The following is a 25,021-nucleotide window of genomic DNA, read 5'->3' as shown; positions in this document are numbered from 1 at the left end:
CATAGGCAACCCCATTCATTATTAGTGATTACTAAAGTTCTGTATTTCTTTGTACTTTATCTGTTTTTAGTCTTTTTCTCCAATTCCAAGACAGAAGAGATGCTATGCAGGACCAATGTCATAAACCATGTTGAGGAACTTACAAATAGCACTGGGAATTACTGCAGTTTATGAAAATTTTAATTATTTGTAACACTTCACTAGCAAAAGAAGACTTTCCAAACTGCAAACCACCAGTAATAGACTATTGGGTGATAAAAAGACATAGCCTGTTCCTTTCCTAAACACACTACCACACTGTGCTTCCCCATATTTCTATGCGTACAGTGACCCCTTTCAAAGATGTGACTTTGAGGAAGTCACACCAGTGGCAGCTTACCTCTGTCTCACAATCATTTTATAACCTAAGTCTTTTTGTGTGGCCTTTATGTTTTATCATATTAAATTTCCTGCATAGTATATGTTCATTTTTCTTAAATAGAAAGCATGAGCTTCAATATAACCCTTAAAATGTGATAAAGACTTACTCTATCCGGAGACATAAATATTTCTGTGTAAAACAACCTGCACTTTCCAGAAATACATTTCATCCATCTGATGCTTGAAGTCTGGGAGATCAACTGGACAGATGTTCCCTTGAGAACCTGCCTGACCTGAAAAGGCTGTGCAGCATGGTGACTGAGGGGCTGACCCTGGAGATGATCCATCCATTCTGTTTGTTTAAGGCAAAGAATTAATCTGAAGCACAGGAAGCTGTGAAACACCAATGATCTGTCATGGATGAGTGGGAGTTTTGTGTGAATGTGGCATGGTGTGAGAAAAGTTTATGGAAGCTGCTGAGCTCACCCTGTCTCCAATGCTACCTCCCAGCCAAGAGTGGTCCATAGTACACACAGTCAGGATGCAGTGAGATGAAATGCCCATTGGTGGGCAGCACCTATGGCAGGCCCACCGGAATGATGTCCACAGTTGCCCATAGCAGTTTCCTATATACTTAGAAGGATCCCCTTGGTCTTGGCATAGAAGTCACATAAGGATAGATAAATGTACGCAGTGTATCTTTTTAATGAGGTACTGACCTTAAAACGGCTGATCAGGTCATAGCGTGTGAGTAATTCATAGAAAATGAATTTCAAAGCGTGATCTCCACTGGCCTCGTTGAGGGAAAACACATCGAAGGACCATTTGTCCACATCCTGCAGGACAGAGCAGGGAGAAAGCACTATTAGTTCACATACCTATGCAACTGCTAATCTACCCACATTTGAGTCTTCTGGTAGCCCCTGCCTGCGACTAAGTAGCCCAAGACTCTAAAGAACTCTCAGTAGCTATCTAGGGTGGTGCTACAAAAATACTTACTGCTTAAAAAAAATACCAAAGAACTTTATTATCGAGAAGAAGTACTGACAGGCATCATGACTGGTGGTATGACTAATTATACTTCACAGATGAATAAATGGAGAGATACCCAATTCCTGAAAGGCCTGTTGGAAGCACATGCTTAGGACATGAATGGAATGAGAACACACATGCCTTCCCCATTGATGCCCCTCTAGGCTCCTTCCTTCAAACCTATCAGCTGTCACTCTGAGTGCAAACCCGGTGGGGCACATTTCCAGACACTCTCCAACCCGCTAACATACTGTGTAATGACACCTTCTGAGCCCAGACTTGACACTGTTAACTCACTTCAAAGTGTTCGGAAGCATGTATGATACTGAAGACAAAAATGGAATGCCACTTCAACTTCAACCGCCAAGATGCAACCAAATAGACAACATTCACTTCAAGAACACATAAAAATGCTCTCTGGAGCTACAAATCTGGTGACAAATTTTCCCTCTTGCTCTAACACTTCAGTGAAAGAAGCAAATGTAAAAGGTGAACTGGACATACAACTTATTTGCCATCATGAATTTCGTATTTGTTCACAAATACTTGCCCCAGAATACACGTAAACATCTCTTCTGTGCTTTTGACACAGCAACACCAGTCACTTGTAGACATAATAAACAAATGTGTGCTTAAATCGTGGTTAAATCAACAGGCATTTAGTGTCCTTGTCACACCATGGGTATTCCTTCTGTAGTTACAGGACATATATTGACATTCTCTTGATAACGAGGACCCATGAGAGATCCCGTAGATGAAGGCCAGGGGTTGGTGCCTCTGGCATCAGAAACCCTCTGCACGAAGGACTCGGGGTATCCTAAAATGATCCTGTAATCCCTTTCCTGTGCTCTTGTTACACCTAACCCTTCCATCCATCATGTTCAGCTCAAGACTGCTGGGAATTCTTCCACGGAGGCAAAGCCACATAAAAGCAAACATATAAGGTTTAAGTTTAGTGGTAAATTCAATTCCTTTAGTAATATTTACCCTTCCACTAAAATAATTAAAACTGTGAGGTGAAGTGTTAATCCACAGTCCTCAAATCTCCCAATTCTAGAAAAAGTTATATTTCCCCCAGAGTTACACAGCATGTGCCAGCCTGGGAGAGACAAAGACTCCAGAGTCACACAACACCTGGGAGAGACAAAGGGTCCAGAGTCACAACACCTGGGAGAGACAAAGGGTGCATAATCACACAGTAACAGAACTACTTAATAATCTCACGGGCAACCTATCATGTCACCTCACTGCCTACCAATGACCCTTGTAAGCCCAATGAATCCACACTGTGACCCAGGCCACATCCTTCAATTACCCATTGAGGACTCAGGACAGAGACACCAAAATTTACCCACAACCTGGAACTTTGTTTGAGTTCTATTATTGGATTCCTATGAGTCACAGCCACTGTCTGGTCCAGTCCTGAGGAGGACACTGACAGCCCCAGGAAATGAGTAGGGGAGTGGGTATTCTCTCTGGGCCTTCATTTCAAGGAAATCTTTTTTTTTTTTTAGTTTTTTGAGACAGGGTTTCTCTGTAGCTTTGGTGCCGGTCCCGGAACTAGCTCTTGTAGACCAGGCTGGACTCGAACTCACAGAGATCCACCTGCCTCTGCCTCCCGAGTGCTGGGATTAAAGGCGTGCACCACCACCGCCCGGCTTTCAAGGAAATCTTAACTGTTATTCTTGAACTTCATTCTTCTTCCAAGCTACTTAGGGACTCGCTGAAAATACTGAGGATGCTGTAGGCCTCTGAATGATCCTGAGCCTGGAAGTTGCATTTTAATGAGCACCCAATTTAAGTGCCTTAAACACGCTTTCACTTTTACCAGATTTTGACCAGGAAGAATTCCCGTCAAAAGAGATGGAGACCATCCAGGTTAGCATGGTCTAATGAAACTGCTTATTTCTTCTCATTTAAAAATTATCCAAGGAGCTGGTCTTGAGGCACAGGACAGCCACTCTTCTGAAGAACAGATTGCTTCTATGCCTCTAGAATGCTACCCCAAAGGCAAGAGATAAAGTGAAATTAGAAGGTAATATGCACCAAGTTGAGAAGTACCAAAAGTGCCACACAGCCCACTTAAAACTTCCATTGAGAAGTTGTTAATTATTCTCTTCCTTAGATGTCATTTTATGCCACGTTCTTACATTAACTGCAAAGGTTAACATGATGTGCCACCAAGGTTATTTTAGTGAACTGAATTTTTTCAGTCTTTGAGAAATGTTTCTGTACTAGAGGAAATCAGTCATGATTTCCATATAAATGCCAGCAGCTTAGTGCAAATAACCTTTTCCCCAGTAGGTACAAAGAAGGAAAAGAGACCCCTCTTCTGTGCTCTCCAGCCCACTTCAGTCCTTTGGCGATCAAAAGCGAGTTATGAGAACTACAAAGACACTACTTAGTAGACAGGACCTGAACTCTCTTGATCAACAGGAAGTGGGTCAAGGGCAAAAGCTGTGACCTTAACGTACAGATCAGCAGACATGGGGAGGGTAGTCATTTGGAGCTAACTGGTTCCTGCTCTGACTAACCCAAGTGTCTTTCTCTCAGAATGACCATAAAGACTCCTTAGGTTTTCCTTCCTTCAGCGGCAGATAACAGTTTATCCACATAACAGGTTGGTCTGCATTTTAGTTTTCAGCTATTCGTAGAAAAGAAACTTCAATTTGGAAGATAAACTCTCATAAACAGCCCAGTATCAGTGAATCCACTTGTGTTTGTGTTTATGACAAAGGTAGAGATAAAGGTTAAATAGGCTTCTAATGCTCCTGAGATTTACATTGAGTGTTTCAGTTCAGTCATGAAAATCAATGGCAATTTTGCTGTGGCATTAGCAGGTCTCATGAAGAGGTTCTGCAGGCAGGCAAGCTGGGAAACATCACAGTAAACTAAACTGATGGGCTGGCCATTTGCATAGGGGCAGGTGACTCCTCACAGTGTCCTTCCTGCTGTTAAGATGCAAGGAGGAGGAGAAACAGACAGTACAAAGAGAAAAGTGAATCCTGTAAACATAGTCACGTGACTGTCTCTGAACAAAAAGGATGCCATGAGCATACAGTCAGAATGTCCCCACTGGGCGTGCTTCTTACATTAAGCTATTTAAGAAGCACTGCCCACCCCCTACTTCCACGAATGGGTAATTTATCTTCTGAAAACTTCATCAAACTGTACTTCTTACATGTTTCAGAGAAAGCCAATACCAGCAGTCAGAATGCCATGGTGCCAACGCACAAAGGGATGTGTGCTAAGTTCAGACAGTATGTACTATCAACCAGCACAAGACACCCTGGGCCCTAGCCAACACCACCCTGCAACCAAAATAGACCAGGAACACTCCAGAGTCCCGAAACTGACTCCACCCCAGCCTGCCTCAAGGACACTTCTGTGTGGGGTCTTTAGAAGTCATCTACATAACTTCCAGTGCGCTTGATTGGGCGTTACCATGCATGGTTCAGCCTGCTTAAAACAAAACCATGCTTGAATGACTTCCCATGCAGCACCTGGCTCAGTGCAGGTCTTGGGAAAATAGCAGAATGTCTCTAGGGACGAGGGCTCTGGTGTAAGCAATCCTGTAATAAAATGTTCCTGAGACTATGCCATGTGCTGGGAACACTGCCCAAGCCTCAACTCTGATTAACTCTGATTTTATTATTATTTTTTTTTTACAATTTTCTTGGTTTTTTTTAAATCTTATTAAATGCACTTGGAGTAGACAACTGAGTATTGACATAATTACAAGCAACAAGTTTCTTCCTAAGTTTAAATACATTAGTTATAATGCACCTTATCTCCGGGGGCTACTGCTATATAAATCTCATCACGGCAGATTACTGTGTTAAACCAAAATCCACACAGAGTTTAATTTGGAAGAAAAAAAAATAGAAGGTTAAAAACTGAGCACATAGTAATACTATTAGAACAGATAAGAAAACAAAAATGAAAGATTAAGGTAGGAACAATGGAAAAATACAGAAACAAAATATTGTTTCCTAAGAACAAATTTAGCTACACCCTGCATTCGCTTCCATGTATCCCATAAGCCTTTTCACCAGTCTTACCTTTAATGCGTCAATAACAGCTGGTGGATAGCTCAACCCAACCATGTTTGATGTCCGCCTATACATTCTGGCAGAGATGGAGGAGAAAACAAAATGTGATCGCATACAACAGATGGTTAGCCTTTCACAGATCTGCACACATATTGACAATTGATGAGCACACTCAGGTCTTCTGGTGGCCCAAGGAACTTTAAATCCCAAAGTTACTCTAGTGTCTTTCCTTAGTGATGAGTTAAAAAGAAATGAAGGCAATCTCAAACACACAAGGCACTGGAAGCAAAACTGAATTAAGTTTATGTGCCCCATATTGGACACTAAATTACTGAAAGGGATGATGGGCTCTTCCAGCACTGGCTGCAGGATGAGAATTGAAGTAAGGTATTGTACTTGATGGTGAACAGAGAATGTGTGTAGATGACCCATCGGAAGTACTCCTCCAGAGCAAGTAAATATCCCAGGTAAACTTTGAAATCACTACCATGGAATTTCTAGAATGTGTAACTGTGTAATAGGGAATAGTAGAAGAAATGATTCTATTTCTTGTAGGGAATAATTCAGTGTCAAAAAGCTGGCAAACTATGTCACAGGGTGAAGCACAATTAATAAAAACTCAGAGTGAAAAATAGGGGTTTAACCTGAAGATCCAAAAGCAAAGCAGCCAGCCCTACTGGCTCTTATCTTGACCTCAGTCCAAAATGGTGATCCTGCCTCTAGAAATCTCAGAATGATAGCTGAGAGCTATCTTCTCCGGTTTTATAATCCTCTCTAGAGCTGGGATTAAAGGTGTGCACCACTGGGATTAAAGGCATGCACCACCCAGTTTCTATGGCAAACTAGTGTGGCTACTGGGATTAAAGGTATGTGTTACCATTGTCTATAAGGCTGACCAATGGGGCTGTTTTACTCTCTGGTCTTCAGGCAAGTTTGTTTGTTTATTTATTTATTTAAAGATTTATTTATTTATTATGTATACAGTGTTCCGTCTGTCTGTATGCTTGCTGGCCAGAAGAGGCACCAGATCTCACTACAGATGGCTGTGAGCCAACATGTGATTGCTGGGAATTGAACTCAGGACCTCTGGAAGAGCAGTCAGTGCTCTTAACCTCTGAGCCATCTCTCCAGCCCCAGGCAAGTTTATTTATTAAAATACAAATGAAATATCACTACATCAGGGAACTCACATCCCTTAAATAAACTGTCCTCCCTGGGTCACTGACCTCAAAACACCTACTGGTTTGTTCTGATGATATCCAATATATTTGAAAAACATGGATGAGATGATTTCTGACTTTAAAAATGAGGCTGAGCTTAATCTAAATCTTAAGATGAGGATTTTGAGCAAAGGGAAAAACTTATCCTAATGATGTCATGGAGATTAGAATACCTGTTTCTATTCAGAAATTTGAGTTCTTATAATAGCATATCAAAACTGCAATAAAGAAAAGCTTGGAGTCCTAGCACCTGGTGTTCCTCTTGCTGGTTTGGCCCTTGAGTAACAGTAGGTTTCACCTTTACCTCTCCACAAATATCCCAGCTTGCACTGCGTGGACAATGGTCTTGAACCGGGGCTTCTCATCACTTCTCCTAAGCATCATCCCCATTTGTCGCGTGAAGGTGGACGCCAGCCAGTCTCGGACCTCAGAAGGCACAGCATCTGACTGAATGTCACTAAGCTCGTCCTCTGTATCCAGAAGTCGCCTGGAGATAAAGCACACAGCCAGAGACTGAATCTGTTTGAAACAGCTGCGCTTCTCCACCCAACCTGAAACGCAGGCACAAAAACATGATGTCAAATGGGACACTCACAGGCAGAGGGGCAGCAGTGTTTTGGCAAGGCCTGTGTCAGTTCACAGTGATGTCTCTTTTGAGTAAATCAGAACTGTCTTGTTCTCCAAAGACACTAGTATAAAAATGTGTAAGAAGCTAAGACCCAACCAGTGACAGCATTGGGTGAAATACCTAAAGACTGAAAAACATTGCGCAGATCACAACAAAGTACTCTGAAGCAGTGATCTTAAAGGATGACAACGAATGCCCCTTTAATTCAATAAGAGAAACATGAACTTCTGAATTCAAGGAAACTTCTCCAAACAGTGTAGTTCTTTATTTGAATCCCAGAGACTTAAGCCATTTGTACCTGTGCTTTTCTGATTTACCTAACTTACTCAGTCAGAGCACTAGAAAGGAAAAAAAAAGTAGTTATAATAGAACCAAAATTATTGAACATCATTTGTTGAAGCAGGAAAATTGACCATCAATATGAAGATTTTTTTTATTGTTGTCATGTGTTGAGATATATTCATTTAGGTAAAGGGAGAAGAAACTGTGGTATCAAATTTCTGAAATTAGTAATTAAATTAGTAATTAAAAAATAAGCAAACAACCCATAGACTGTAGTGAAATCCTCTCAGATTTGGGTTTGGTGAAGCAAGCTATCACAAAACACTGAGCACCCTGTCTGACCAGACTTTCACAGTCGACTTTTCAACAGTTTTCAAAAGGAAAGCAGTTCTGTTTCTTTCAAAAATCAATTTCAGTGCCTGCAATTGCTCTAGTACGTGTATAATTCAAGAGAAAATGTTTGCTGAAGGAGGAATGCTGGGGAATTCAGGAAACTCCAGATGCTGACACAGATGATGGATTCAAAGACACATTTTGGACTGATACAATGAGTATGCAGCCATCACCATGGGACTATACATTTTGCCAGGCTTTTAGCAGTTGCCCTTTCTGCACTGACACCGTTTTACTGTGCATGCAGCAAGTTTGGTTGGTAATTCTTAGTTGAGGGAGCAACTGTTCAATTCTTTCCTATACATAGAAACTAATGTTTCAGAGTTGGTGAACCACACACCCCAGACGTGCCCTGGGGTAAGGGACTGTTGGACAGAAAATCCATTACTTCCTTAGTCTCTTTTCTAACTTACCTTGTTTCATCGATATACACAGACTCAAGCACGGTCGCTGCATATTCCAGGTTCTTCTTCAGATCCACCACAGAGGCCTCCCCTCGTTCCAACTGCTTGACCAAAGACCGTAACCTACAGGGGACAAGATGACGCCATTAAAAATAAAGGAATCAAAGAATAATTCTAAAACTATGATGGTATATATTTCTATAGTTTCAAAGATTTTTTATTACAATAAAAGAGGTAGCTTCAGTGTTAAAGTAGCAATTTATACAATGCTAAAATAAGAACAGAAATATTCTCTATCCAGGCCTTCACTACACCCAACATTTTGAAGTACTCATTCATTGTTATGTCGGTTCTAAAATTGCTGATAATTTTATTCTTCTCAGATATGTCTCTTTTAGTCTCTAATTGGATACAGGAAAGACTGACCATCACCAAACAACATAAGACACCTCTAAGACTCTGTCGAAGGCACTTTGTTCAGCAGTAGCTATAGAGAACCATATCCTTACGGCATACAGATATTTCAAGACTTATGGGAGGGTACGGAGTACTACTACAGCCACCAGAGACAATGTAGATGTAAGTAAATTATGCTGGTAGGCAGGATGAATGCCCCTAGGAGGAGTAATACTGTAGTTGTCAAAAAATGTGGGTGGGTGGTAAACTGAGGATCCAGATCACCCAAGAGAAGGAAGAGGCACATTCTCCTTACATAGAAATAATTGGAACAGAAAAGGACAGTGTGGGAGGTGGTAATGCAATGCCTGCAGGCGATCAAAACACAGTACCCGGCGCTGTGGAGGACAAGTACCTCTTCTGAATGTTTGGTAGCCAATGGTACTAGAAGAACATAGTACAGACCTGGAAGTCAAATGTGGACTTGACTTTGCCTCACAAAGCATCGCCTATGCACATCGGGTAAGCTAGGTGGCTTTCCTGAGGATTATAAAATAGAGCACCTTGCGAGCCGGGTGATGGTGGCGCACGCCTTTAATCCCAGCACTCGGGAGGCAGAGGCAGGTGGATCTCTGTGAGTTCGAGACCAGCCTGGTCTACAGAGCTAGTTCCAGGACAGGCTCCAAAACCACAGAGAAACCCTGTCTCAAAAAACCAAAAAGAAAAAAAAATAGAGCACCTTGCAACAAAGTTCGGAAGTTGATCTAAAGATCAAATGCCAGGGATAATAGATAGACTGTGAAATTCTTGGAAATTCTGTAAGATGCTATTGATGTAATTACTGTCATTATTGTTAGTCAAAGGTTCCGTTCCTCACAGATACCCAGACAAGATGAGTCTTGGCAGAACACTTAAGATCACTGTCACACCTCCATCGTACGTGGGTTTATGCAATCTGTCTCACCTTCCTGATTTTGAAGCATCCACAAGCTTGCATTAGAAAGAGAGAATAGGTGGACTACTTGACTAAGTTTTTCTTTGAATCAGGAACCTGAGGACATTTGGCTACCCCCAAACACCAGTACTTGGCAGGTTGCACACTACTCTTCTGGTGTTTATAAAAATGTCTCAAAATTAAAAAAACAATTCCTAAATCAACCTTGGAAACTGGGCAAAAAATATTGGTTATCCCAATATCAAGTATCCAAATATTTCAATAGCATGACCTCCAGAGAAAATTTAATTAAAGGTAGTCTCTACAGTCCTGACAATGTCCAACAAAGAGAGAGAGAGAGAGAGAGAGAGAGAGAGAGAGAGAGAGAGAGGAGAGAGAGATCTGTGAAGGTCTTTGTGGGTCTGGAGGTGACCACCAGCCTCATGAGCTACAACAGCACAGGAACGTGAACCCTGTCTTTACTGAAAGAAGCTCCCATAACTATTACATACACCACCTATGTATTCACAGCATTGGGAATGATACTGGACAGTCAGCACAAGACAAGGTGCTGGTGTGGGAGGTTCTGCCAGTCCTTCACACTCAGGGGATGCCTGTCTGCCAAGGAACAGAAAGATTGCATCAAGGAGCCTGGCTGCTGTTGACTAAGATTAGACACTCTTGAGCAAAATACAGTCCCAGCTAAGCCTGCTTCCAACTCTAACTCTCTATCAGAAGCTAGATACTGCTAAACTGGGCTCTTGGTTAGAAAAGCAAATTGGGGAAAATTCAAATTTTAAAAACATTTTGACTTATCTTAGAGAATAAAGACTCTACCAGAAATTTAGAACAAATGTTTTGTTAGGACCCATCTTAATCCCCAAACCTAAGAGCAAAGGTCAAAATGGGAAAAAAAATAATGAGGGGAATTATAACTAGTAAAACCAGAAGTTACCACCTTCCTGTAACAGCTTCCAGGGGCAGGTAAATAAAAGCAGCTTTAATAAAAATAAATTTTTTTGTAGGCAAAGGAAAATCCAGATAAGCAAGTGAGAACAGATTTTTAAAAATTAGACCAAAAAGTGAAAAGCAAAAAAAGAAAATATAACATACACCAGTCTAAGTTTTTATTTAAAAAAAAAAACTAGGAAAGATTTGAGAAAATAAAACATATTGCTTTAAAAGAAGCAAAAATTCAACTTGGCCATAGGTTTCCACCCTGTCACACACCAGAATGCAATTTAACATTTTTGAGAACAATGTGGTATAATGAAAAAGACATCCATATGCTTGTGTAGAAGGATTGCTGTACATAGGTGTGAACAAGTGAAAGGTGTGGTAATTCATATGCTTTCCAGAAGAGAGGAAAAGCACTTTGAGGCACACTCTGGAAAGTTCTCTGAAAACACAGTGTGCTTGTCTCAGGTTAAATGGCTTGAGGATGCGGGACCTGGATTTGATGACAAGCTTTACCAAGCAGACGATTTCTGGAGTGGCCAGTGACACAGAAGCTCCAAACACAAGGACAACTGAACCGGAAAGTGAGCCACATCTTTACTGTAACAAGCTTCCATTTCTATTATAAACACCACCTATGCAGCCCTTGTGGCTGAAACCTTCTAATCAAGACAACTGAAATGACTAAGAATGGCTTATTCCACTATTTTTAACCACTCTTCCTTCCAGGAAAGCAGAGTATCAAAAGAATTAAGGCGCGAAAAACTTCTGGTGTTCAGGCCTTGGGAAGCAGTCTCCAGCTGAGATCACACTTCACCTGAGAGAGAAAGCTTCATTCAGAATCTCCCCCAGCAGGCACAGACCAGCAGCAGGAGGGGAACCCCAAGCTTTGCACCATAGTCAACAGGAAGTCAGCAATGCAGGGGACCAATAACTTCAGCAAACCCTGAGAAGAATTCACACACAAAGTAACATGAGAAAGTACAAATGTTTACATCTCCTCTGGTTTTCTAGCTTCTGAGAAGATTCAGACAGCATGCTGGCAGACAGCAAGGGAAACCTGGCAGGACCCACCTGGCTGACATTCACCTCTCTTGATTTAAAGATGATAAACAGCATAAGAATAACAGAGGAAGAGTTGGCAATGGGGATGGGGAATCGATAGCACACAGAAGGCTGAGAAGGAGCTCACTCCCAGAATCGAGAAAATTTGCCTAGCGAACATCTGCTAGGTGCCCATCAAAGATCAAGAAAGCATAGATTTATGGAGTGGAATTGATGACAGAAAAGTGAGCATACTGAGGGAAAAGGAAATTGAAAGAACAAAGCATGATGACAGAGAGACAATAAGAGGGGTTTTGTTTGTTTTGTTTTAAAGAAACAGCAACTTTCTAAACAGCCAACTCCCACTGAACCCAGCCCCCAGGATGGACAGACTTGGGAGCTTCTGGGAACCTGACTCACAATAGTGTTGATCAGCCACACAGTACACTCGGGATGCTGACCCATTGACCCCTCAGCCCACCTCCCTCAAGCTCAGTGGTCGTCAGCCTTCCTAACGCTGTGTGAGACCCTTTAATATACCTCCTCATGTTGTAGTGACCCCCAACCATAAAATTATTTCATTGTTACTTATCAGTGTAATTCTGCTACTGTTGTGAATTGTAATGTAGATAGCTGATATTTCCGACAGCCTTAGGCGACCCCTGTAAATGGGTTGTTTGACCCCCAGAGGGGTCTCAACCCACTTATCCTTCTCACTTGAAATGTGCGACCCGACCAATTGATGATGCTGTTCTTTCTTAGGGAGAAAAGTCTTCAGAGCATCTTCTCAGCCACTGAGCAACCAGTGCCCACTAGTCTCAAAAAATGATAAAGTTGTTTAAAGACCCTTCCCTGTTCCCCGTAATGCTGCTTTCCTCCAGAGCTGAATCCATTTCATCATTGTAGCTGGAATCTTTCATACCCCCAATTTAAAGTATTTCTGCTAGAGACTATTAACTGGGGCAAGAATCCTTGGATGGCTTCCTATGCTTTCCTAGAGAAGCATACCTGGGTAGTTTTCCAAGCAAATTCATTCTGTAAAGAAGTTGAAGTCTAGGTCCCATTCTAAGTGGAAGGCTATATGTTAAGAAAGATTGCTATCCAGTCCATGGACTGGTGAATGGATAATAAAAGTGTGCTCTATCTATACACTGAAATATTGTTCTGTTGTTAAGAAAGTAAAATCAGCCAGGCTGTGGTGGCCCATGCCTTTAATCCCAGCACTTGAGATTAAAGTTAATTAAAGCACTTGGGCAGAGGCAGGCAGATTTCTGAGTTTAAAACCAGCATGGTCTACAGAGAGAGTTCCAGTTCAGTCAGGGCTACATAGAGAAACCATGTCTAGAAAAGAAAAGGAAGGAGGGAAGGAAGGAAAGAAGAAAGAGAGAGAGGAAGGGAGGGAGGGAGGGAGGGAGGGAGGGAGGGAGGGAGGGAGGGAGGGAGAATGCAATTGTTGGTAAATGGATGAGCTAGAAAAAAAATCCTAAGTGAGGTAACCCAGACCCAAAATTACAAATATTGTGTATTTTCTCTTATATGTGGATGTTGGTTTTTAAGCTTTTAACACATATGCTAAAATCTAAATACTCACCGCAGTTAGGTGCATAGCAAAGGATCAGTGAGAAACAGAGTGTCCCAAGGAAGAGGAAGTAGAATGTAGTGCTACTGGGAGATAAAGGAGCAACTAGAATGGGAGGGTTAAATAAGGAGGTGCAGGGAGAAGGCAAGAGAAAAGCAAAGGCAGGAGTAAGGGGAGTGACAAATAACACAAAGGCTTTTTGAAAAACCATATGGAACACACTACTGAGGAGGAAACTTCTGTCTTAGTTAGGGTTCTATTGCTGTGAAGAGACACCATGACCACAGCAACTCTTGCAAAGAAAAAACATTTAATGGGGGTAGCTTACAGTTTCAGAGGTTACTCCATTATCATGGTGGGGCATGGCAGCATGCAGGCAGACATTGTGCTGGAGGAGTTGAGAGCTCCACAGCTTGCAGGCAACAGGAATTGAACTGTGACACACATCCCCCAACAAGATCACATCTACTCCAACAAGGCCATACCACCTAATAGTGCCACTCCCTTTGGAGACCATTTTCTATCAAACCACCACAGTTTCCATATATATAAATATGTATATGTTTCCATATACGTATGAATTTAAATAAAGCCATTATATAATGGGAAGACAATGCCCTAATTAAACATCTAATGCTACTAAGTAAAACTTTCAGTGCCAGAAATAGTTGACATATTGTTGAGTTATTGACCTTGGAATTCTCTTTCTAAATACCCTAGTCTACTGCTAAGGCTATTGAGTGTCCTTCACAACCTGATGGTAAAGTTCTATTGATGAAGACATTTACTGTGTCATTGAACACAGAGAAGTCAAGCTGATGCCCCACTAGAAACTTCACCCATAATGACTAGTGTTCATGGTGCTAAAAGGGGTACTCTACACACTACAGGGAGAGAAAGGTAATCATCAATTTCAAGCATCTATAAATCCTGAGACCTATAATAGCAACTTTCCTGCAAGATATATTGGTACAATAATGGCACAAATACTATAGGAGTAACCAACCACTTTTTTCTTATATTAGATTTAAGGCCTACTCTATGAAATGGAATTCATATTTGATACCACTAATGCTGCCAAGTACCTAAGAATAAACAGGTCATAGGTCCTGGGGGGAAACCTATTATTATTATTCTGCTAAAGGAGCAATGCAAGAAAATGACTCCTAATGGCATATTGATATACCAATAGATCGTATATCACTCAATCATTGCTTTCTTCATACAATAGACAGGAATTAACACAAAGACCCAAAACCTGAAATGCACATAGTGAGAGACTTTGGAGCACTCAGTCCTAGATGAGATGTCTTTTTCAACCCCTTCCCCTCAAGGCTTAGGGATCTATGCAGAAAAGAAGGCAGAAAGATACAGACATAGCCGTGATATACAACTCAAAGAAAACATTGTCCTCCAGATACAACAGGACTGAGGCACATATGAACTCACAGAAATTACAGAGCATGCACGGGTTCAAGCCAGATGAGATCCCAGCAAAGAGAGCAAGAAGTGGACAAAAGTTTATTTGTAACTGATCCGTGCTGCAAAGGAAAAAATCTATTTCCTACAGTGGAATCTCATTGGGTATATTAACCACACTTCAGGGCATACCCCATGCCCAAGAATAGTCAGCACAAAACAAATTTCTCTCTCTCTCTCTCTCTCTCTCTCTCTCTCTCTCTCTCTCTCTCTCTCTCGTGTGTGTATTAGAGAAAGGGGGGAGCTTTTGTTTCTTTTAAACTTTTTAAAATATATTTTTGTTTTTGCAGTTTTATCAGGTTTTTTGTTGTTTTAAAGAGTAAAAAACAAGCTGAGTAGGAAGGAAGGTGGGGAGAGATCTGAGAGTGATCAGGGGAGTGGGAAAATATCAAAATATGTTGTATGAATATAATTTAATTTTAAAAGAGAAATTCAAAGTGAGGAAGGAAAAAAGAAAGAAAAGAAAACCAAATCAACTCCCTGTGCCAAATCAGTAAGACAATCATTTTTGTCTTTTCTTTATGGTGGTATCTTTTTCATCATAACTGTATATTAAAGCTAGATCCATTAAAAAATAAATAGGAACAGAAACCTCAATGTAAGTTAGAGAACATATTATGTTATATAAAAGATTTGAGATGCAAAACTACATGTACACAGCTTAATTATACTGAAAGATTCACAGAAACATAATCTTGGAGACAGGAAATAGCTGGAGGTTGGAGCAGACATTGATTGCTAGTGAGTAAGAGGCATATTTTGAAGTGACAGAAAAGTCCTAAATTATTTTATTACTTATTTTTCCTTCTTATATACTCCCAAAGGAATAAAAATACTGTGTAAAAAGGGAGGGAGCTATACAATATTTTAGTAGTACTCAAGAGAACTTCTGGTCTAGGTGTTTAATAGGAATTCATTTCACAAATACCCAAAATAAGGAGGGAGGGAGAAACAGGAGAAGGGAAAATTAGAGGAAGGGAGGGATTGAGAGAGAGAAGAAGGAAAGGAGGGCAAAGAAAAAAACACAACAATAAAAATAGTCTATCACTGTTCATAGTTTCCAGCACTCCATCCATTTCTGTCATTGTGGCTGCCAGTAAGAGTTCCAGGATAAACGTGCAACACCATTTTAGGAAGAGTTTGTGTTTTCAAGCCTTGGCACAGTGCCTCTGTGAGGTTGTGCATCAAGTCCCTGAGGATGAGCCTCTGCGTCTTTACATGGGTTGCCCATTTCTTCACACAAACCCTCTGCTGGCTCTGAGCTGCTTTCTTGCATCAGTCTGACTCTCTACACCTCCATGTCCAGAACAAATGACAGGACCAGAGTCCCTTGGACTGAGCCAGACTGTGCAATGCAGGAAGATACAGGGAGAGAGAAAATTAAAAACCTGAATGCCGACTTCTAGAATTAAAAAAGTAGTTGAATAGAAAAACAGAGAAATAGAGAAAGTCTTTTCCCCCTCACAAAGAGAAGGTCTAAGACTTGTCCAGCAGATTTCCCCAGGGAGTAGTAACTTATTCAACAACTTGAAGACAACCTGCTTGGGGAGGGATTAGACATGGTTCTGCTCCCAGATAAGCCTACTGAAATCCCCCAGTGTCACTGCCTAGAAAACAGGTATGTTTATTAAGCTTTATTTCCTTATAGTATAATATCTGTATGGGCTATGGATGTGGCTTAATGGTAGAGTGTTTGCCTAGCAAGCACATCCTAGGTTATTCAATCCCCAGGAACAAAACAACAACAGCACCACACATATACATATAGAAGAGAAAAGACATTAGGAAGTGTAAGCAAAAGTACTACAATTTAAAAGTTATAGAAACACACTCTCATGTCTGTCTTCTGCCCAAAGTTATTCCTTTCAAGGATGGATAAATAGCTCTTAAAATGCCTCTATGGCCCATAGCATCTACTGTTTCTGGCCAGTTTGGTCTAGCTTTACAGAATATGAAAGGCAACTTGATCTCTTGCACTTCCCCCACATGTACTGATAAATCATGAGCCCTCTATTCTCATTTGAAAAAAAACCAGTCTGTTCCAGTTCACCACCTCCATGTATCTTCATCTCACACCCTGCCCTCTCTACATATATCCTATTCCCTGCCACTTCCCTAAATGTTATGGAAAATAAAACAACTCCTCTTAAAACGGTACCCCACAGTTACTTCAGGGCTTATACTTTAACATCAATCTGATGATAGTACCTAGACACCTTGGGTTGGTTCACAAGAGGCCAACCAGGGACCCAAGGTGAGATGGAAAAATGACAGACTTTAGCCTGCAAAAGCAGCCTGAAAGGGCCCATTTGTTTATTGAATTCCCTGGGGCTCTGGATCTCTGGTGCACACCAAGGGACAGAAGTCAGGAATCAGACCACAGTGAGCTCAACATGCCGAGCTACTACAATTCAGTTTTCCTTAGCAGTATTAGGGGCTTGTGGACATTTATCCAAGGGGAAGAAAGGGAGTATGAGAAGACTCATGTTCCAGAAAGATCAACTTGACGTCAGACTAGCGGGGGACAATGGTTACTGTGTAGTTAGTGCATTACACAGATTCGACATGCGTGCATGGAAAATATTCAGAAAGTACATGCACCTACACTCAACATACACTGAACAATTACTTGCTATTCCCTAAAGAAACAATCAAGTAGATAGTCTATAGTATTTGCATTTTAATATATTATAATTAATTTAAATACTATTTTCTCATGGGTAATAGGCATATTAAAGACATATATATGATGCTCATGGGTAATAGGCAAATTAAACAGTCACAGATCTGGGTGTCTGCAGTGAGGAGGGTGATGGAGGAGAGTCATCTGTCTATGTGTTACTTTCATTGGTTAATAAAGAAACTGCCTTGGCCCTTTGATAGGACAGCAGCTTAGATAAGGCTGAGTAGACAGAACAGAATGCTGGGAGAAAGAAGCAGATTCAGGCAGTCGCCATGATTCTCCAACCCAAGATGGATGTAGGCTAGAATCTTTCCCGGTAAGCCACCAACTCGTGGTGCTACACAGATTATTAGAAATGGGTTAAGCAAGATATGAGGGTTAGCCAAGAAGAGGCCAGATATAATGGGCCAGGCAGTGCTTAAAAGAATACAGTTTGTGCATTGTTATTTTGGGTGTAAAGCTGGTCGTGTGGGAGTTGGGTGAAACAAAAAGCAGGCCTGCTCACCTAGTCACTACAGGAGGGGGTATTTTAGAGCCAATACCCATGGGTTTCATGACTTTAGCACATATTTTCACTATAATCATAATTGTTGGATAGCCTGAAGACTGTGGTCCAAATATTTTCTCAAAGGTGATGATGCCTGAGTCACTTTGATAGGGTATTGCATGGCTCTGTGACCTGGCTGTTTGCTTCTTAGGGTTTCTAGGCGGGAGCTTATTTGCGGGAACATGGTTTTTCAGTCAGTGATCACCAAATCCCAAACACATCAAACTCAGCATCAACAAAAGCAATGACTGGCAAAAGCAGCTCTCTGCCATTTACCCTTTAATCCACAAGCAAAACAAAAGCACACAAAGGGTGTTCAACAAGTTGTTGGACTCCATTGAGTTTGTCAGTTAAACAAAGAATTCATTGCTACTTTTACATATTGCTATACATTTCATCAACTTGAAAAACCATAACGCTGTAGTAGATTTCAAATGTCTTTACAAAACTGGCACAGCAGCTCTTGCAGTGGAGCACAGCTTTCCCCTAAGCCTGCGTGAAACAAGGCGTCTAAACTGACCATTGCTGTACCACAGGGAAATCTAAACACACTGGAACACATTTGGTCAGGTCCCAATGAATTTTTAAAATAACAGTAAAATAAAATGACTAGAAATATTTTGATGTTCTGAAACTCATGAAGATATTTCTAACCAACTCACAGTAAAATCTTATACTGGAAATTAATTTTATTTAGTAAATATGAAAACATAGCATATCAAAACTTGTGGCATGCAGGTAATACAGTATTCTGAAGGATATGCATAACCTAGGTGAGAATATTGGAACCAAAGACCCTCTCACAGCAAATGATACCATCATCTAGCTCAAGAATAGGGGCAAGTTGGCACGAAGAAATCTGAAAGCAATCTTGAGACTAAACCTTGAGCAGTCAAGGAGCCCAACAATCAAAATAATTATCCAAGACTGGGGTGGTAGAATGGTCTGTTTTCTGTCAATTATATTTTAAATAAATGTTGATTGGCCAGTAGCCAGGCAGAAAGTATAGGCAGGACAACCAGACAGGAAGTAAAGGCAGATCAATGAGAACAAGAGAATTCTGGGAAGAAGGAAGCCCATTCCTCCACAGTCCCAGCACAGACATAGAAGAAGCAAGATGTGACCTACCCTGCTGAAAAGGGTACCTAGCCATGTGGCTAACATATACTAGAATAATGGGCTAATATAAGTTATAAGAGTTAATAAGAAGAGTGAACTAATGGGTCAATCATTTTATAATTAATGTAGACTTCTGTGTGATTTCTTTGGGACTTAATGACCGTGGAAACCAGGCAGGATAGAAAAACTCAGACAACAAAAGTCAAAATCTGTTTTTACCTGAACAAAACAAAATAGGAAAGGCACAAATAATCAATGTTAACAATGAAAAAAATATAGCTGTATATTATGCAGACATTCAAAAGGCTATCCTAGAATATTTTCTGTAAACATATTGAGAAACCAAGGCAAAATTGAAAATCCCATTAAAAATGTAATTTATCAAAACTGACATAAGAAAAGTAAAATGGTAATTCCATACCATTAAATAAGTGAAATCCATAATCATAATTTAATTTTACTATAGAGAAAGCTGCAGTTCTGTATCACTTTACCAGTGGATTCATCTCCACCTTTCACCACAAGAAAGTCACAAGAACCTCCCAGGGAGCAGTGGCAAGGAACCAATCAAACAAGGAAATTGTGAACTGAGACTTGACAGACAAATCTCTCTTGTGAACAGACACATAAAAAACATGGGTATCTAATACATCAAGGCCAAACACATAGGAAACACAGAACAAATGAAAATGATGAGAAAATAATTACAATTTTCTGTTTTAAAGGGAATAGAAAAGAAGCATCTTGTGATATGTACAACTAAGGGAGAAGCACCTGCTAGTAATTATAACTGAAGGGTCCAAGAATAAGAATATAAAAATGTAGATTCCAGAAATAGAAATGTAGAAATAAAGAAATATAAAGTTGTAAGCCTAAGAGAATGAGAACAGACTGTCAATAGCTTTCTCAGCAGCTTAAGTATTAACCATTAACAGTGGGTTTATCCATAGCTCTATTTACAAGGCCAAATCACCTCTCTGCAAATTGAGAGCCTTACACCCCTGGCTATCCTTGATTAACACACATATGAGCTGAGTTAGGAGATAGTTATATGACCTCTGGGTTACGCATTTTCCCTGTTACACGAAACTGGCAGCATCAAAGGGAAGAGCACAGGGCTTCAGTAAACACTACCTGGAAGTACCAAGGAAGACAAAAGATTAAATACAAACACTAGAAAAACTGAAAAACTCTGTTAATGTTGTAAAGTAAGGCAATCTGTATCTGAGTTTTACCTAAAGATTGTAAAAATTCCTTTGTTCAAATCTAATATTTGGTATACCTTACTATAAGAAGGTGGGCTCAGAAACCAGCCTTTGCAACAGCCTTACAGAATTCATTTCTGGCTGTGGTCTCAGCTAGCTGATAAGCTTTTGTGTCCCATGGAGATATTTCTATTTTATTTTTTCCTGGAATCTGGTTTCTGGAATAAAGTTTGCTTCTGGTTTATTAGACTTTGGTGGTCTCTCCATCTTTGCATGACCCCCCCCCAAGACCCAACATAATACAAAAATGTAGTAAAGTCAAATTTCCTATTAGGCAGCAGCAAAATACTACAACAAACATCCCAAACAATACTAAAATATGGAAAGCATTCCCGTTGATCTAGCTTAAAGTTGAGTGTGCCTGTTATCATGTCTTCAAGATTGTGTCTTAGGATGTAGCTGAGTGGCACAGTGCTTGCTCAGCATGCAGAAGGCCCTGTGTCTAACTGGTACCAAAATTATGTTAATGATAATTGTGGTGATAATAATAGATTATATGAGAAGACTTCACCAATTTAAATAACTAGTGAATTATACCATCTACAAAAGACAACAACATAAGAAAAATAGGTGAGAATGATTCTTACAAATGATTTTAAAGTCCCAAAAGAGAGACAGCAAGATGGTTCACCCCCTGAAGATCGTTGCCACCAAGTCTGATTGGGGAAGAAGAGGAGAAACAAAAGAGAGGGAAAGGACGAGTTTTATCTCATGGAACTATAAGGTGGAAAGACAGAAACAACTCTTTCAAATTGTTGACTCCATATGTGTGTTATGAGTTGCCCATGCACACACACACACACACACACAAAAGAATAATTTATAATAAAAATACATTGCAAGGAACTCTCAAAGAATCAATAAAACATTTTAAATATAAAATACTAAAGTCCTATATGTATAATAAAAGTGTAATGTCTTACAAAAAACTTGAATAGTCTAAATAAGTGGGGTGGTAACCCATATTTATAGAAAACTACCATTTTAGAAACAGGAAATCAGGTGGGAGAACTGGCCCAGCCATTAAAGGCTAGGATCACCTCCAAAACTAGAAACAAGAAATCACTCTAAACTTATCTGTAGATTCATGGTAATGCCAAATACAGTTCTTACAGATCATTTGGTTGGAACTGACAGTAATTCTAAAATTCATTGAGAAATGTAGAGAAATAGACAATATGTTTAAATTTTTAAAATAATGAAGTTGAAGGATTCATATTTCCAAATATTAAGACTTACTACAAGTTATTTAATTCTGGGTCTGATACTTCTGCCCCTTCACTCTTTCAGATTGTTTCCCTCAGCAGCAGTTGGCAATTCTTTCAGTATGGACATTTATTTTCATAGGAATCTAAATGCAACATGAGTAGACAAAGCTATCTGCTAAGACGAAAGAGAAGGAAGGAAAAGAGGTAAAGGAAGGGGAAAGAGAGGGGAAAAAATAGGAGAAAGGAGGAGGAAGATAGGAGGAAAAGAGAGAAGATGAGAAGAGGTGGAGAAGAGGAGCAAGGAGAGGGGGAGGGAAAGAAAACGAAGGGGAAAGGGCAGCTGTTGCTATTATCAAATATGAATTATTTTTTAGTCACCCTGTCCTAACAAGATGGTTCCATTCACAAGGCAGTCCACTCTTTGGTTGCTCAGTGGAGTCCATCAAGACAAATTCTCATGACTGTGTTCCTTTTAGATCTGTGAAACGATGCCTCAGGGAAGCCCTGCAGGCTCAGGTCCACTCAGCCTCTATGAGAGAGTAAATCTTTCAAAATTTATCCGTGGGTGGGATGGTGAGGTGCGCATGTGTACCAGCTGTACACAGTGAATTGAACAGAAAGCAGTGCTTGCTGAAAAAGAAGCCCCATTGTCTTAGATACTATAGGAGGCATTACAAACCACTTAAGACATTATTAACCCATTTTGAGTTAGTGCTGACCCCATGCCTTTGGGCCTCTTGTGAAACACTGCTGTGATTTGGACATAAACTACCACCAAGTCATTGTTGACTTGATTTTGGTGTTGAAGAAGTGCTCCTGCTTGGCCTTGAACTCACAATATCCCTGACTCAGCTTCTAGTTTCAAGTTATTTATCACAACCAGATTCTTCCTTGGTCTTTAGAAATGATTTCTTCCCTGAAAGAAAATGTATTTCTGAAGTTTGGCTCTAGGTGTGTCAATCCTAACTAATATAATGCACTTCACTGACGATTGTTCTTCCAGAGAATGAAAGAAAGAAATGGTGGGGGCAAACTGCAGAAAACATATGGGATCCAGCCTGCCATGCTGAGGACCCAGGAGGAAGGAGGCAAATCCTGTAGAAGCCATTTCTCTCTGGTCACAGTTTGTGAAAAACTTCTCTGCTTAGGAACATGCCACATGACCAAAGACACAATTAGCAATGAAAACATTCTAGAAGGTGGAATGGATAAAAACAGGAAAAGTTTGCAGGAATGCTCAATGAGACAACAAATCCAAATGTCTCTCCTGTTTTCTGAGCCAATCCAGCCCCAGAGCTATTTGTTTCCCCTTTCTGAGTATTCTTCCTCTATCCAGAAGTGCATCATTTTGATATGGCTACCTGGAGACGCAAGACCCCGAGAAGGGCTGATGTCACAGCAGAAGAAGTAATTGTAAGCTCAGGACACAATGTACCCAGGAAGTCTGTGTTCAATGAGAAGGACGGGGGGGGGGGGGGGATCCTGTTGGCTCTTCTAGAACAAGCCCGGATCACCCCTCAAGACTTGTAGGGCAAGGAGAATACTGCCCACCCAAGAAATCCCCACTTAACAAATAGCATCAGGAAGGAAAAGAAAAGGGAAAAATATTTTAAAAGGCATTCATCTCCCTCCACTCACACAAAGGGCCCCCCTGTAGACAGCACTGGGGGTGAGGGTAGCAGTTCCCCAGTGATTTCTGGGTCTGCATGTCCTCTCTGACTCTTGAGAGTCAGCAGGAAATTACAGCAGGGGAGCAGCTGTAGTCACTTCAGTTCAGCTGACTCTGGGGTAGCAGAACCAAATCATTTCAGAAAGGAAAAATCATCTGTGTTTCTTCTGCTTGTTTATTTGTTCGTTTTGTTATAATCTGGGTTTTGAGTTTTTGGATTTTTTTGTTTTCATTTTGTTGTTGTTTGCTTGGTTTTATTTTGCCTGTGTTTTCTAAAGACAATGAGAAGGCACAGCACTGAATGAGTGGGAAAATGGGGAGGATCTGGGAGGAGATGACTGAAGGAAAACTATGATCAAAATATACTACATGAAAAAAAAATCCATTTTCGATTAAAAGAAACAAGAATGTAGCCAGAGCATTGGAATACAATGACCAAAATTTTTCAGTATATTGTAATATATCTCAGCTAATCACTAGAGTCAAGAGTTATCCTGCTTCATTAAATAATAATCGTAAAAATGGGGAGACACTAAAGATGGAGTAAACCAGAGCAACCAGTGGAGAATTTTAAGGAACTGGAATTCCAGTGCCTTACAAACGATACTTGAATATTACAAGGCTGGATCCCTGCATCAATTGTTGCATTAGTATCAAAAGTCAACCCTCAGTGATAGTATAATTGGCCTTTAAATTATCAGGACATTTGTCTTTGTTTTTATCAAAACTTCAAAGGTATGTTCCGAAAATGGGAAAATTATTCAACAGTGGGTTCGTCCACAGAGTACAGTCTTAGTCAAACAGGAAAACACTTGCTCAGACTCACTCATTAGTATAATCTGGAGTTTTTATAGATGCCGAATAATCACAGGATACCCAATAATTACATTTATAATTTTAATCAAAGGGACCAAATGGATGTTTATTTAATAAAATAATCAGTCATCTTTAGTTATATCTATCAGGAAGATAAATATGATTGAAACAAGATAGAACATAGGCATTTCCATCCTCAACTTATGCTGACCTTCAATCTTGGTTTTTCCTGGAAGGAATGCTAAGAGAGTTGAGACAGGAACCAGCAAACAAAGCAGGCCAGGCTGTGTTCAGATTCCATAAGCCACCCATCTCTCTCCCCTTAGCATTATTCCTCTTCTATTTAACATCCATTATCAATTTAGAAATTCAGCTCTGTCCCATTCTGATCCTAACCTATGCATCTGTATTTATCCACCTTTTCATTTTACATTTTCTTTGACATGTGCAAAAGAGACCACAGGCTGGCCTGGCCTGTGCACCCTCTGTACTTCAGTATCATGAGAGCTGGAAGTCTTTTAAGTTATCTCATTTTAGAGATGAATATTCAAGATCCAAAAAACATCAGATAAAGATCAAATTTATGAGACATGGATTCAAATCTAAAGATCAAGTCTAAGAATTTCATGCTAATGGCATAGAAAACACTTTCAGTAAAGTCATAGCTACAAGTTGTTAAATCTAGGGAGATGCTCATCTATGCACAGGATGCCTTTAGAACACCAGGTGGGAAGATAAAAGAAGCTCATGACGTCATATTATAGTCAAAACACTGAACATACAGAACAAAGAAAGTATATTGAAAATTACAAAAAAGAAACACTACATCCATATAAAGACGGGTACATCAGAATAACAGCAGGGTTCTCAACAGAAGCACAAAGCAAGGAGGGCATGAAGGGAGTATTGCAAACCTTGAAGGACAAATACTTCTTGTGTTTATGTCGTAAAACA

At 40.3% G+C, this 25,021-nt stretch overlaps 1 protein-coding gene across 6 annotated transcripts in view; it reads right to left on the bottom strand.

Moving 5' to 3' along the window:
- Pde1c (phosphodiesterase 1C) overlaps nucleotides 1–25,021 on the bottom strand; it is a 528,369-nt gene that overhangs the window by 109,410 nt on the left and 393,938 nt on the right. For all 6 annotated transcript variants that reach the window (XM_057762590.1, XM_057762549.1, XM_057762557.1 and 3 more), the window contains 4 exons: nucleotides 8,381–8,494; nucleotides 6,969–7,151; nucleotides 5,454–5,520; nucleotides 1,080–1,196 (listed from right to left, as the gene is read on the bottom strand). In XM_057762590.1, the coding sequence (XP_057618573.1) occupies nucleotides 1,080–1,196; nucleotides 5,454–5,520; nucleotides 6,969–7,151; nucleotides 8,381–8,494 (481 nt within the window). The remainder of the gene's footprint in view (nucleotides 1–1,079; nucleotides 1,197–5,453; nucleotides 5,521–6,968; nucleotides 7,152–8,380; nucleotides 8,495–25,021) is intronic.

This window comes from Chionomys nivalis, chromosome 1 (assembly GCF_950005125.1).
Source record: "Chionomys nivalis chromosome 1, mChiNiv1.1, whole genome shotgun sequence".
NCBI classification, from domain to species: Eukaryota; Metazoa; Chordata; class Mammalia; order Rodentia; family Cricetidae; genus Chionomys; species Chionomys nivalis.
This window is presented reverse-complemented; position numbering and strand designations above follow the sequence as displayed.